This window comes from Sarcophilus harrisii, chromosome 1 (genome assembly GCF_902635505.1).
Source record: "Sarcophilus harrisii chromosome 1, mSarHar1.11, whole genome shotgun sequence".
Taxonomy (NCBI): domain Eukaryota; kingdom Metazoa; phylum Chordata; class Mammalia; order Dasyuromorphia; family Dasyuridae; genus Sarcophilus; species Sarcophilus harrisii.
In genome coordinates, this window is record NC_045426.1 from 330,566,313 (window position 1) to 330,582,775 (window position 16,463).

Genomic DNA, 16,463 nt, shown 5'->3' on the forward strand with positions numbered 1-16,463 from the left:
CACCGCTCTCACATGGTAGTTTGAAAAGGAGTCAGGGTAAACTTAAGTGTGGTTTGTGGATGCCTCTTTTTTGTGTTTCTTTGGCTGATTAATGAAGATTCTTTGCAGTCTAGATTCTGACTTCATCATTCAACTTCTGCTGATAACTTCAAAGTTACCAATGATTTTTTTATTGCTAAATCAAGCCTTTTCTGAATCCTCATTCTTCCTGACTACACGGCCTCTTCTCATTGATATTCTCTCTATGTTTTTGGGACAGGGTTCCCTTTGGGACCTGGACAAGACAGGATTCAGAATGATAACAAAAAAGCACTCGAAATCCCCTTTGTGACTGTTGACTTGACTGAACAGTAAGCCTAAAATGGATGTGACTGGGCTTGAAGGCAGCCTTGTGAATGAGAGAGTATGAGATTCTGGGTCCTCATCTGGTGATGGTTAAACTGTAGCAGGCACCCTTTCTATACCCATTACAGAGGATTCCATCATATGGAGGAGATGGCATGAGAATGAGCCCAACCTTTGGTCTAGTTTGCCTGAAGATATATGGACATAGTGGGAACTATTTATACTGTGCAAAGGTGAGGTGAAATGCCATGTTCCAGTTCAGTAGTTCCACAAATGACTGTTTTTATGGTTTACAAATAATTATGCTGCTTCTTTAAGGCATTTTATCAATATGTACTTGGGAATGTTTAGTATTTCTTTGTGTTAAGATAATAAACAGTTGTTCTATACCCAATTTGTACTGACCATATTTTTTATTCCCCAATTTTAGGGAGACTATAGACATTAGCTAAATGTAAATTTTAAGTAATTTTTCCTGAGGCTTTGGATTCTAGAGTGTGATGAAAGGAGCCTAATCTCTCTTTACAGACTAGGCGTTGTCTTAAACCTAATTTAAGACTACTGAGCATATCTACAAATGTGTGGGGTCATTTACCAGAGACAGAGAGAATAAAAGTTTGAGGGCCCTTGAAGTCAACAGCAATTATAATTATATAACTAAATTGTATAGAGCTTGAAGTATAGTAAATAATCCTTCCTTTATTTCAACTGAATTTGTCTCCATGTCTTGTATTATTTTCAGGTTAGAAAATACACAGTTGATAAGACACCTTTGAGGTGCTTGTCACTGGCATGCTGTTTTTCCAGGTGCCATAGCTCTGAGACTCATACACATGTGTGTACATCTGTTATGTACACACAAACATGTATACAGATATACATTAATTATAATCTAGCTATAATTTAAATAGATTCATTTTTTGCCCCAGAGGTCATCATGATATACATGATAATGTACAGACACACAATTAAACATACATACAACTTTAACCTTCTGGGATAAACATATGTTTATTTATATATAGATATAAATAATATATCTCTAATCTCTATGTCATCTAAATACATGTATATATATTTATACATGTATACATTCCTATTTAGATACAAATATATAGATATGGAAAGAATTGGTTCCAGATTTCCTCATCTGAAAGTTCCCTATATCAGTGCAATGATAGATCTAGGCCCTTTGCACATCCTTATACATACTCTCCTCCTAGCAACATATAATGTATATAATTAGATATGCTATAGATAGTATATTGCACATGTTTGTATATATGTATATACACAATGCACATGTATATGTATATATATATGATATGTGAATGTATATGCAGATACATATAGAAATGTCCAAACCTGTGTATGTCCCCTCTTTCCCCATATATATGTCCATAATACAACATACATATACCACATACACACATACATACATTTGCATGTGTGTGTATATTTGTGACTGCTCACCTGAACCTGTTAACCACACATCTGGAACTAATTTAGATAAGCTCCATCTCTGCAATTTATAGCATTTGAAAGCACTCAGTAAAATTAAGAAGTTATCAGCATTGATTAGATATCAGGGTCACAAAGCCAGTATATATTAGACGCAGGATATGAAGTTAGAATGCAGGCTCCAAAGGCAGATTTTTGTCTACTGTTCTATTCTGTTTCTCTCTCGGGATAAATACATATAAGTATTTACGTATTTTAGGTCTGTCATAAATATGATGTGCTAGTAGTCTGAAAGTTCTTCTCCATTGCCATATGCCATTTGGATAATGTTAGACTAAATCTTACTTCTGTCCATTAAAGTGAATATCGAGAAGATTAGCCTAATCTGTTCAAAATTATCAAAATCAAAATGTCTGTTCAAAATGCTTCTTTTGGTGTGATTTTTAGTGCATGGATACCATTTACAGGAAATGAATCATTGGAAGAACAAGCCTTATAGAAGTCATAGGACAGAGCTAGAAGAAAGCTTAAAGATTTAGCCCAACCTCCTCCTCATTTTACATAGTTTATAAATGTTCAAGAATTCAAGAGCTTGGAATAGTTAGAAATAGCTGAACACATTTTTTCTTCTCTTCAGAACAATTGTTAATTGTATGTCAGAAGAAATACTCTACAGAAGTGCTTCTAATAGCATTGAAAGAGGCATGTGGGAAACCAGTCCCATTTTGTTCATTAAAGGATCCTTTTACCATGGCCAACTCTTAAAAATGACAAGCATTTAAAAGAAAATATAAAACAGCAATAGGTAATACAACAAAGTTATTGTTGTAGCTGTGAAATTTGACTGAAAGCAAGGTTTTCAAATTCTAAAGGGGTTACGATTTCCATATTTTAAGATGTAACTATTTTCATCAAATAGCAAAGCCATTCTGTAATTTTATATGAAAGCTGTTCTATTTTCCTTTACAGAGTTCAACAGGAAAAGTAGCAATGTGTCTAGGCTCTTTAGTTGGGCTGAATAGGGAATCAACAGTTTTTGGTTTGCCATTCAGGGTTAGTGCAGCAGATAGACAAAAATATAGGGAGAGGAGGTCTTGCAGATTTGGTCAGACAGGATCAAAGGAAAGTCAGTTAGCAACAAGGTGAACTAGTGTAGTTCCTATGGGTTCAATAACTTAGGTTTCTTCCAACTCTCAAACTTTGATATTCTTCAGGGTTGAATAGGGATTTAGGGTGATATAGAGGGTCCTGGTTTGGCAGAAGAATATGAATTGGTAGAAAGCGAGGAACTACTAAAAATTCTTGAACAGAGGAGTGACCGGGTTAATATATCAAAAAGGTTAATTCAGTGATATGAAGGATGGTTTGGAAATGGGAGGCAGTGAAGAGAAGACATGGTATGAGGCTACTACAATTACCCAGCTAGGAAGTGAGAAAAGCCTGTAACAGAAGGAAGGTGACATATGTGAAGGGGATTATGAGGTAGAATAAATTAGGGCTGATTGCTATAGCAGATAGAATGAAAACTTCTTGAGTTTGAGTTTAGAAAGGAAGATGCTTGCTTAGTTTCTCTTGTCACTTCAATTTTTTTATTTGCAGCAAAGCAGTCATCTAGGTAATCACTAGGAAGATAAAGGCTTGCATAAGAGTTATGTGTTAAATTTTTTATTAAAATATCTTATGTACAGCCTGAACAAGGCAGGAAATGAGAAGGGGATGCTGTAGCCTTCAAATCCATGTCTAAATTGGAGTGCTGACATGATAGCTTCAAAGATGGCTTCTCAGATTTCTCTTTTTTAATACAAGAAAAATCTCATCTCTGATGTATATTAGAAATGTTTCCTCCCTTTCAGGGTTCCATTATGGTGACTGGTAGGGAGCAAGGTATTATTTGCTACCAGTTTTTCAGAGCTATCCTGGGATATTTGAAGAACATTATAGTTGTTTCAGAGGGATAAGATTATGATATGAGACTGGACCATTTCCCTTATTTACTCATGGTTATAAATGTGTATAACAAGAGAGATGCATATGGTCTTTTTTGTATTTTGAAGTGCTATGATATTTAGGAAGATATTATGAAAAAAGAAAGAAATCTTGGATGGTTTTAGGGGTGAAAACAAAAAAGCAAGGGACAAATAACAGGGGACACAACAATAATATGTCAATTGTTAGAATAGACAAATTATTCTCTCAAGTAATCAAAGATTTTATAGAGGTGCTTATGTTCCATTTTCTCCCTATCCTATTTCTACATGTGAAAAGCTAATTCAAATTCCGTGGGGGAGGGGGAATAACCTTCAAATACACAAAGAGCCTAAAAGGACAAAATAAGTTATTACTATAATACATATAAATGTGTATAATCATACATATATCTACAACAACTATTGCTCTTTCACAATGTTTAAGTATGGTATAGTTGAGTACAAGTTTAATTTGGGAGAACTCTGATTGATATAGCAAATCAACAAACATTCATGTTGTTCCTGGGGTGTCCTGGGTCTCTTTGCTTGTCAGGTTCCTTAGGAATTTGTTTTGTGTTTGTGAGGGAAAATGGTTCAACAAACACTGGAATCTTAATTGTCTTCTTAAGGCTATAGAAACAATTTCATGAATTCAAAAAATTCAGTAGCAGGGATAGTCTTGATTGAATATATCAGCATTTTCTGACAGCTGCTAATCATTGTGAAGCAGAACAAATTCTGTTCAAATTTTAACCATGCTTTGAGGTTTTAAATTTGCTAATGTTTTCAACCATTTCTAAATTATAAGGTCATTAAGAGCTGACATTCATGAGTATTTTTACATATATTATTTAAGTTTTAAAATAACTTTCTGATATAAGTAATGTATTATCAACTCCATTTTAGAGAAAACTGAGGCTCATCAAGATTAAGCCTATGGTTACTTAACTAGTTTCAGATGCAAGATTTGAAACCAAATTTTCTTGCCTCCAAATCCAGAACTCTTACTGAATACCACTACAATCTCAATGCTCCGTTCCTGTTTGTTTATATCCTTTGAGCTCAGTATATGTATATATATGTATATACGACATATATGACATTTAAAAATAACAAATTTAAAAATAACTTTTTTTTGGTCTATGTCCCCAAAATGTATATTTACTTTTATACTTTGGTTCCATCATGTCCCAATTATGGAGGGCCATTGCTTTCATCAAAATTCTTAAGTCTTTCTTTAAAGTTGTTTTTCTTTAGTATTTTGATACTGTATAAATTATTTTACAGGTTCTGCTCACTTCATTGTATCAATTCATGTCTTTTCAGATTTCTCTGAGATCATACCTTTTTATCATTTTTATATTATAATATTACGTATATTATCCACAATATATTTAGCTTTTTTTACTTTGTGGGAATCTTCTTAATTTCCAATTTTTCATTATAGTAAAAAGAGCTGCTATATTTTTGTAAATATAGGTCCTTTTCCTTTTTATTTGATTTCTTTGGGATATAGGCCTAGTATCAGTTATGGAGTATAAATAATTTAATGACTTTTGGGGCAGTTTTTTTTTCAGTTGAATTAAAATGAAATTTTATATTTTCCCAAATTACATGTGAAGACATTTTTAAAACATTCATTACATCTTTTTTTTTTTTTTAATTCTAACTTTTCTACCTCCTTTATCTCTCCCCTCCCTGAGATAGTAAATAACTTGATATATGCTGTGTCTTGCTTTCTAGAGCCTCTCCACTAGGGTGATTAAAATATCCCTTAATAGTGGAGAAGTGATGAGGTGGGACTCCTGAGGATGGTGGAAAAATGGAGTCCATTTATTACAAGGACTTTCCCCTTTTTATAATGTAACAAAAACAACTCTGAGCACGTGGGACCACATAAACAACTTGCTATTGTACTTAGTTTGCTACCTTTTATCACTTCTACCTGGTATCACTCTGCTTCAATCTCAACTCAGGTTGTCACCATCCCGACTTCTCAGGAAGGCTGAGAGCCCTTAGGGGAAGATGGGAGCCAGACCAGACATTATTAGCAGGTTCCCTCTGGGCTGGAGGGTCTTATATATTACCCAGAGTTTCCCCACTGTCTGTGACCCTCTACAGCTATAGGTTATACATGAGGTGGGGAGAGAGGAAAATTTTAAATGGTTTTCTAGAAAGGCTGAAACCAATTTAAGGCTCCAACAAGTGTACTTATTACCCCAACAATTGTCATTTTCCTTTTCTATCATTTTTGACAATTTACAAGTGTGGAGTAGAATCAGAGTTTAAAGTGTATTTCTCTAATTTATAGTGATTTGGAACATTTTAAAATATTCTTACTGGTGGCTTAGACTTCTTCCTTTTCACAACTGTATGTTCATATACTTCGACCACTTATTGGCTATTAAGGAATGGCTGCCATTTTTATACATTTAAAACAGTTAAATATGAAACTTTGATCAGAGAAACCTGGTACACAGATTTTGCCCACTTCAAATGCATTGATTCTGTTTATGCAAAAACGTTTCAACTTTATTTAATCAAAGTTGCCCATTTTATCGTGTTGAACCCTATTTCTGATCATGAACTCTTTACCTAATTTTCTTCCTTGCTCCCCTAATTTATGATGTGACCTTTTATGTCTAGATCCTATATGCAAAGAAATTATATGTAGTGTGAAATCTTATTCTAAAAACCCTAATTTTTGCAGACATTTTTTCTTATCAATAATTACCCTAGTAGTTGAAGGCCTTGACTCTACTAACACTATGCTACTGTTTTATTTGCTTTGGTTTGCTGTTCCATTGCATGGCTTTTTTTTTTTTTTTCTTTTTCCCAGTATAAATTATTTTTAATCATGGTTGCTATGTAGTTTGAGACCTAGTACTGCCATAGCTGCCTACATTTCAGTGTCTTGGATCGCATGCTTTATTTTCTCCCCTTATCTCTTGCATCACAGCACAATACATATATGCACCCTGATGAACAGGTGCTATCCTAATCTAGTTACTGTGTTGAGGGAATGTGCTTTGTCCAATTTCTGCTCTGAAATGCTTTCTCCCCCAATACCCATTGAAATTCTAACCATTCTTTAGTTCTTCCATGAATTACTATCTACCGATGAAGCTAGAGAGCCAGCTCGAGATTTCAACAAGGGGTCCTTTAATTTACTTCATCACAGGTTGGCTGCAGGGTAATAGTTTGGTTGCAACTGACTTGCAGAGGAGGTACAGGAAGCAGACATTGGTGAGACCAGGACTTGGAATTTAACAAGTCTGCCTCTAAAAGACCAGGCTTTTTTTTGGGGGGGGAAGGGAGAGGGAGATGTCTTATCTTCTTGGGTGCCTAATTATACGGTGCTGTACACTCAAGCCACTCAAGAAATATTTAAATGGAAATCTCAATTTCTCATGAATTTCCTCCCTTCAAACACCTCAAACCCATCCCCAAGGCTCTCCCCTCCTACAAAGTCTCCACCAAAGCTCTTGGACTACATACATGGCTTTCTTAATCCTCATAACCTCCTCCAAAAGATTTTTATGTTAAAAAAAAGAAGTCATTTCCAATCACTAAATATAACAAGAATGTTGGCAGAGTTGGAGATAAACAAGATGAAAAGTCAACACGGGGCTAAAAAAGACAGAAAGACGGATGCATTTGTTTTAAGCTTTTCTTCATTATCCATATTAGAATGGAGCTTTTTTTTTTTTTTTTTGCCACTTGATACAGATACAATTTCATTTAAATCACTAATCGTATTTTAAACATTCAACACTGATAAATTTATTTCAAAATATAGTTTTCATTTACAAAGAAATGACATTGGCACCTTGTCAAAAGAAGTTGAAAGCTAAGAAATTATCATTTGTGTAAGAAAGAGTGCTTTTGCTACCTCCATTCTGCTTTTGTTTCTAATTTCAGACTATTTCTGCTTTGTTTTGAAATATGCTGACTCAGAGTTGATATTTTCAAGTTTGTTACATATGCCGTTGCTGCTACATATCTTGATTCCAAAATCAAATGATATATATGACATGAAACACAAGGGTGTCATTGGAATGGACAACAGATTTGCTGAAAACAGACACAAGGACTGATACACATACTTGGTCACCAAAAAATTGGGAATTCTGATGAACAAATGCACTTGCAATTCAATTCCATGCCATTGTGGGCCTTTATTTGGAGCTGAACAAAAGAATAAAGTACGCTGGAGAGGTATCATGGTATAGTGTAAGCAGTACAAAATATTAAATCAGATGTCTATGTCCCAATTCTAGTTCAATTCATTAGTTTATTAACTTTAGACAAGTTATTTCACTATTCTTGTTTCTTCATCTATAATATGAAAACATACTTGAATCAATCTAACTCATGGGCTTATTATATGAGACACAAATGAAACTATGGACATAAAAATGCTCTGTAAACCATGAAGGTTCATAGAAATGAATTGTTCCTAAGCAGGAGTGAGCACAAAACTATTTTGTTAAAAAGGGCTGAAGTGTTCAAAATTTTAGGAGATTAAAAATTTCTTTAACAACAATGTCAACAGAACAAATTGAAAAAGGACAGCTGGAAAGAGAAATAAAATATGTAGCACCAATATACAAGCTTTCTCCTGGGTAAAATTAAGTATTCTGCCAATTGTGGTTGCTGGTGGTGAGGGACTGTGTGTGGATGTCATACTACTTCACAGGAAACATTCTCTGTCATCACTATTAACAGTATTCATATGGGTGGGCCTGTTTTCTGCTCTGCTATGAAGAAGTTACATGAATTCATTCCTTCTAGCTCTAAAATACTATTCTATTGGTATGCTAATAGAATTTGTTCCTTTAAGACACATAAGGCTATTCTATACTTGTAAAATCTATGTCATACTTCTAGACTAGGAGTTCCTAGACATTCGGGGGATTCTCAGAATAATTTCTAAAAATTACTAATTAAAAGATATTCTTTATTTCAATTAGAGGTTCGTAAAAATGGAAGATATAATTTTTCTTCCTATCCAAGTTCATGGGGATTACTTGAAATCTATCCATGGAGCTTTATGGATCCAGGTTAAGAGTCCTTATTCTAAATAGGCTTTTTTTGTTTTTGTTTTTAAAATGTGGAAACCTGTGTTTAAATCTGATTGATACAGGCATTCTGGTAGTCCTACATATTAAGGGAGCTTTCTTTAGCTATACAATGATTTAACTAAATCTTAAAAATTAAATTTGATGTTAAAAGATATTTGTTAACTTTCTTTTGTCCTTTCTTTTAGAGTCTATTCCAGTTTGGCAGAGAGAGCTTCACTACCATGCATTGCAACCAAATATCCAACAATCTTTTCCCCTTCAAAAGTCAGCACTAAATATAACTTAGTATGTTTTCTTACCCTACCATCAAAAATCTGTTATCTCCCTAACCTGGAAGATCATTTAGATAAAGACCAGAGAGACAAAATTACTAATGTGGAAGATTTGAGTGGACTGTTAGATGCTCTCTAGAGTAAGGGATATATTTCTTACTTTAAAATAATTTTAAAATTCACAATGATATTCTATATATTTTAGTTGCATTTTCAAAAGGAAAATTCAAACGTAAAAAATGGAGATTGACTGTCAGAAGCACTCTTCAGTTTTAGTAATTTATAGTGAGAAAGAAATTCCATTATATTTGGTGTTTTGGGATACCACAGTTCACCAAAACAATGATAATTTTACTCAAGAAAAAAAACTAACAAAAAAACACAAGGATTGGGGTGTTGGTAGGGCGAGAGGTAGAATGTCAGCTGTCCACAGATTAATAAGTGCACTGGTAGACAAGGCAGCAGCAGAGTATAATGGGCAACAATACTGGACAGGGAACCAAGAGGCAGGCTTTGGTCCTAGTTCTGGCACTTAGGCAAGTCATAAATTCTGTAAGGAGAGATCAAATGGAGATAATGATACTTGCCTTACTTGTTATGAGGAATAAATGAGATAACTAATGTATATAAGTGGAATATAATAAGTTATCAAGCTCATATGGTAGGGCTATTATTAGGCAAAAATTCATCACTTCAATAAAAGTACCTTGCATATAATAAAGGAATTGTCCTTCATAATAACTTAAGGATCTAACAACCAATATGAAACTTAAATTATCACCTTGAAATCTATGAAATTTACTGAAGGAATTAATATATCATAGTAATGTTTTCATTGATTCATATTTCATATATATATATGTGTATATATATATATATCTCACAAAAGCCTGATAAAATATTATTTTAGAAAGATACAAGGCATTAGGAAGGAGATGTATTCTGGCTTAAAATAGTTTTGATTATTTTAAAAAACCTAGGCAAAGAAAGTATTTATTAAGTGCTTAGTATGTGCTAGGAACTAGGTATCTTGATAGTTGAAGGGACCTTCAGAGGTCATAATGGCACAGCCCTTCTACACACTGAATCTTGTCTAGATCATCTCCAAAGAACATGTCACACAGCTTTCTCATGAAAATCTACAATGACAGGAAACCTATGATTACATAAGGCATCCAATCTCATGTTTGGGCAGTTCTAATATTTAAGAAGCTGCCTATTTAAGAGATTCTTTCTATTGGTCTTATATCTCCTCTCTGGGGCCAAAAAGACTCTCATCCTTCTATATAATAACTCTTCAAAACTTTTTCTTTGTTATACCTTATTGCTTGGTTTTAAGCATCCTCACTATCTTGACTACTCTCTCCTAAGCATTCTTCAGGTAAAATGTGGTGTCAATAGGACTGAATACAATATTCCAAATGTGGTCTGAATATGGGAGAGTTCAGGGAAGTAATCTTCTTTGTATATTAAAAAAAGAAGATGCCTAGTGGTTTTAGATACAATATATTTTCAAATAATTACCTTCAAAAGAAAAAAAAAACATTTATTAAGCCTAAATATATGACATTAATTAAAAATAAAATTATAAGGTTATTCCTCATTAGCTGTTATCTAAACTAGAAAGCACTGGGCAGAAGATACTTCCATTGGTATACAAATCCTAGCATTAGGAAGGTTTAGCAGGCCCACAGAGGGAATAGAAGTTTATGATATGGACAGAACACTGGGTGCTTGAGAAGACAGCCTGTCCAGAAAATCAGAAGTGGAAGCCCACCACCTTTCTTAGAATCTAATATTAAGAACTAGGTATTGAATATATCCATATCTTCTGATAGGTGGGTAATTCTGAAGCTTGGAGTAAATTAGACATAAACATGGAGTTATTTAAAAAAATAATACAGTGGATACAAGCAGGTACTTGATAAACACATTTTTGGCATTTCTGGATAATCAAGAAATAATGGTCACTATGAGTGAAACTACAGCAATAATAATAACATTAACAATAACAATACTAATATTGTATATCTGTAACAGTGCTTTACAACTTATAAAGTGCTTTTACAAATAATATTTTCTGTTGAGTCTCATGAAAACCTTCAAAGACAGAGAAGGACTAGCTTTAATTTGTAGATAAGGGATCTGGGGCTCAGAAGTTAAACAATTTTGCTTAAGTTTTGCTTTGGAACAAATGACATACCTGGGATAGGAACTTCATTTATAATTAATGATGCCTCACAACTATTCAACTCTCTTGAAAGAGGATTTGGAAATTTTTGATAAAAGTAAATGAAAGTCTTACAAAAATAATAACTAATAAATTATTAGTTAATGTATAATAGGGCTCAACTATTAGAAGATGGGCCTTATTTACTTAATGTGGGGCTGAGCACAAAGGTATTCATCATCTTCTTCTTCCCCAAGCTGCCATGCTGTATTTGAACTTTCCTATTTATCTTGTTAGAACTTGTATTATATTTCCTTATGTACCAGTTTTTACCAAATTGTAAGCTCCTTAAGGGTAGAACTGTGTTTTAATTTCTGAATTTAGCTCAACACTCAGTTCAGTGCCCTGCAGACACGTGGTAGGAACTTAATGAACAGGTAGGCTGGTGCTGTGATTTCACTGGTATAGAGATCTTCCAGGTAAGGAAACTACCTCTACCAATTCAGGATGATGTCTTCTTTGTAATTTATGGTCTCGTGAAAATGTAAAGAACACTAACTGATTTGCTCAGCATCCTTAGAGCATAATACCAAAGGCAACTTGAACCCAGGTCTTCCTGGCTTCAAAGCTTATTGTTTACTCACTATGCCAGGATGCTTCTTAATAAATGCTCAATTAATATAACCAATGTTGTGGGGGTAGCTATTGCCATCTGTTTTTATTAGAATTTGATGAAATTGAATAAATCTTAAGTAGTAACAGAGAATGTTTTTGCCTAATCTCTGGTTGTACATGTTACATGTGTGTTGTTAATCACCATTACAGAATCATCTGTAATGTGACTACACTGAACAAAATATTTGTGCTTGAACCCTATTTGTATAGAAAAAAAAGTTTGTCATGGATAAAGACTACTTTTAGATCAGAAACTCTTTGAGGACAGTTACTTCTTATTTATCTTTGGATTTCTTTAGCCACTAGCTCAGGCCATGCACTAGCTGAGTTTATTCTAAAACAAGCTAGAGCTCATTAAATGAAGAATGAAAGGTGAAAGATGAACAGACACTGAAAAGACCTTGAGTAAATTTCTTAAAATTTACTCATATCAAATCAGCGTAAGGATGTGTGTGTTTGTGTGTGTATTTTTCAGAGTTGAAAAGCTCCAAATCATATACCTCAAAAAAATGTACACCAACAACTTTAGGCTGTTTTTAAGAAAATTAAACAATTTCTTTTCTGCAAAGCATAAAGGCATGTTTAACTGCTTCTTGGTGAGTTCTGATATATCAATCATGCCATCATTCTTATTTTTAAAAATTTTGCAAGGAATTCACAATACTTTTAAGTCTGTTCTTCTTTTATCTTGACATAAAAACATTGGAGACTTATTTTGGACCACATATTAAGGAGAGAAAAGTGCCAATTAAACAGCAGAGAATCATTGAAACTAGAGATAAGAAATCATATGATTAATTACATTACTTCATTTTACAGAAAGTGGAGATTCAGAGAGGTAATATTACTTGCTTCAGGTAATGTAGGCTAATAAATAGAAGAGGCACAAATAAGAATGTGAAGCTGCAGTCAGAAAGATCAGCCTACTTGTCCTATAGTTGGGGACCTCTAGACAAATCCTTAATGTAACAGAAATTGTCTATATCCTAGTTTTGCACAAATTTCAAGACAGCAAATGGAATACTTACTTCAACGGTTTTTATTTTGCCTGTCATTTATTTGATAGCTTACTTGAAGTCTAACCCACTCATGACTGATGTACTAAAGCTGGATTATCTTTGTGATTTCTGTATTCAATGGAATATTATCTAGCTGGTGAAATAAGAGCCATCTATTGAAATCTGGTTTAATGCTGATATCAAAGGAGTAAATGATGAAGCAAGAAAAAAAATAACCATAGGCTTTATAAAATAACTTAAAATATTGTAAAAATGTCCTTTCCTGAAATCCTCTACCTTTGTTCCATTATGGTACGGAGGTGACCCTGACTCTGAAAGGCTATACAAATGGAAGATAAACTCTGAAAGGATTTAGCCAACCAAAGACAAGCTCAACTAAATTTATAGGGGTTGATCATCACCAGAAATTTGGCTTCTAGCTAATTAAAGTTTTATGGCTATAATAATTCAGGAAACTCTTTTATTAAAGACTAAGGTGTGGAAGTGTTATAAATTTGCAGGAAGCATCCACATTAATTAAATTATAGATTTGGAAGCATTCACTAGGCAATGTGGTACAATAGAAAGTACATCAGATTTTTTGAGTCAGAAGACCTGAATTCCAATCCCAACATCACTACTTTATCACATATGAGAAGTTGGGCATGGCATTTAACTATTCTGGACCTCAGCTTCCTCATCTTTAAAACAAAAGAATAGCATTAAATGACAGAGATCTCTTCTAACTCTAAAATGATGCATACAACCATAATATTCTAATCGGCAAAACAGGGACAATAATATTCGCTCAGTCTGTGCGGGTGAAAAATGGTTTAACAGTAATAACTTTAAAAAGCTAAATGTGTCCCATAAACTTAAGGCATTATTATTAAAAATAAATAAATGATGTGAGCAAAATTTCAAATGTGAAGAAAAAAGCTGGATTTAGAAATCAAACCATTATTGTACTTGATATCTCCACTTAAAACAAAGTGGGGGGGGGGGGGAAACATGTAATTGTGCATCCTATTTTTAAAAATGACTGCAGGGCTAGCAAAAGCAATCAAACAAAGTAGTTCATTTCAATGTCAGGAATGTGGCTATGTTTTTATCCTTAAGAATGTCTTTCTGGGTCACCCAAGGGTAAAATCTAAATTCCAAGTCAGCTGTTTCTATACAGTTTGTTCTTTCTTAACAAAGGTAAGAAGGCAGGAAAAGAGGATAGAAAGATCATTATCCTTCTTCCTCATACAGTTGAATACTGCAACTCTCTTAAGTTTCTTGAAAGCACTCTTCATGGAAAAGTGGTTATATAAATATGTTAAAACAAATTTTTAAAAGCAAAATAAATTAATTATATGTACTTTTAATAACAGGTACTTTAGAGCTCTTAAAATTATTTTAAGCACATATATCCTTCATTTTCCTGGACACCTTAGGAAAAAACAGCTATGATTTTGCCCGTTTCAAAGCTATTTGAACAAAACCGATTACCATAGAGGAAAACTTCCAAGTCAGCTGTTCCAATAGGTAACAGTCATGCCTCCAGTGAATAACTTAAAACTTTTCAAGGTCATTTTCTAAAAAAAAAAAAAGAAGTCATGAAACAAGTTTCTCTGCTGTAAGGTTGCATGTCAATATGCAAATCCATCAGCAGCATTTGTTCTTTCTTGCAAATCAAAGTGCTCCATATGTAGGCCAGCAGACACATTTTCTTTCCAAAATGCCACTTCACTGGGCCTTTCTTGATCATTACAGCTGGAAGGACAGAAGTCCATCGCTGTTCTAAACTCATTGGAAGGAGAATTTCTTAAAGAAGTTGGTACAACATCACTCTGATGATTTTGCATCTTCAGAAATTCCTCTGAAAGTAGTAAAATAAGAAAATGTTTTTACTTAAAGGAAAATAGCTTATTTTTTTCATGAGAAAATCTAATTGCAGGGAAAGAAACTCATTTATATTATTACACTTACATTTACCTAACCAAAAATATATAGGTGCAAGTTTCTCACCTATAAAAATATAGAGGTGGGTTGAATATCTCTTCATCTCTGAAATTATGAATCAACAAAAATGTATAATTCTAAAGAGTATTAAAAATGGCAACTTTTAGATGGGTAGGGAGAGAATTTTGAGGATATACAGGACTTCTTGTGGCTTTAGGAAAGGCTGAGCTTGCCCTTAGCAATAATTCTTAGTACAGAGAAAGCATTTGTTTACTTGTTGCTATTTGTCCAATAGTCCCTAATGCCCTCCCAGCACAGCTGGTGGCATTTTCAGCATAGCTCCATTTTTTTGCCTACCTTCAGGTAGGGTGAATATGCTAGTACCCAACGATCACAGTTCTGATTTAGTGTTAATGTCCTTAAGATCCTCTCCTGACTGAATTTTGTATCCTTTCATATTTCCACATTCTGAAAAAAAAATCCTAGGAAATTGTTCATGTTTTAGCAAAAAAAATAATCCTATTTAAAGAGTTCTATTTCTGTAACTAAAGGCAAATCTACTTACAAATTTTATTAGGCTTTTGGAGTACCATATCTTTGGAGAGTTTAGAGTAATACCTGCTTATTATCAATGGCACTTCTAGATAAAAGCACTTTTCAGGCACTCTTACCTTTGATGCCTTTTGAAAATACTAATGAAATTGAACATAGGTGTTAATTTTGACATTCACAGGTATTCCATTTGTCTAAGAGACAGATAAAAAAATATCCTATTTGGGGGTAAAGATGTAGGAAGAGATTGGTATAAAACATAAGAGACTTCATCTAGGCCATTTGACAATCTTTTTGGAAATATTAAATTATAGCTAAGCACAATGGGTAGGTCAATAAAACATAGAATATTAAAGGAAGGAGTTTCCTAAAGAGGAGACAAAAGGAGAGATTCTTGCTCAATGTCATTTTTGGTAGAATTGTGACTAAAACCAGTTCAATATTATTTTTTCTTTGATACTTCTTCCAATGTACTATACTGTCTTCCATCCCTTTTACCACACTACAGAAATCTGAAATCAAATTGAAGCAAACTATTAAAACAATTTGACCTAACTTCAAATTCATTCTCAAGGAGCTATGAATACTCAACCTAGCAACAGCACCCAGCTCAACTTATTTTTTATGCAAATTAAATGCACTTATCAGAGCAGCCCCCCCCCCAAAAAAAAGTGTGTGTGTGTGGGAGTGGGTGCCTAATTCTTAAGAAGCAACTAGATAGTAGATTTCATGAATTTTTAACTCTTTAGTTCCGTTACATAGGTAAGCTGATTAAAGTCTTTTGCAAAATTATTTTAATTTCAACCCCAAACTTAGATAACAGCGTTTTAGGTGTGTTCTTAGGATCTCACTTGTTTGACCAAAGCAAAAAAGACAAGATTCATAATTCTCTTAAATGGGAAAAAAAGCACATCTCATTTTATTGTCACTTTGAAGAGGCAAAAGCAACAAAAGGACCAGATGCGAATTAAAACAAGAGCTTTTTGCACCTG

The 16,463-nt window shown here is 33.7% G+C and overlaps 1 protein-coding gene across 2 annotated transcripts in view; it reads right to left on the reverse strand.

Annotated features, from left to right (window-relative positions):
* Window positions 1-7,429: 7,429 nt before the first annotated feature.
* The window catches only part of TMEM245 (transmembrane protein 245), a 94,287-nt gene continuing 85,253 nt past the window's right edge, over window positions 7,430-16,463 (reverse strand). For both annotated transcript variants that reach the window (XM_031945555.1, XM_031945554.1), the window contains one exon: window positions 7,430-14,836. In XM_031945555.1, coding sequence (XP_031801415.1) covers window positions 14,803-14,836 — 34 coding nt within the window. In that variant the 3' untranslated portion in view covers window positions 7,430-14,802. The remainder of the gene's footprint in view (window positions 14,837-16,463) is intronic.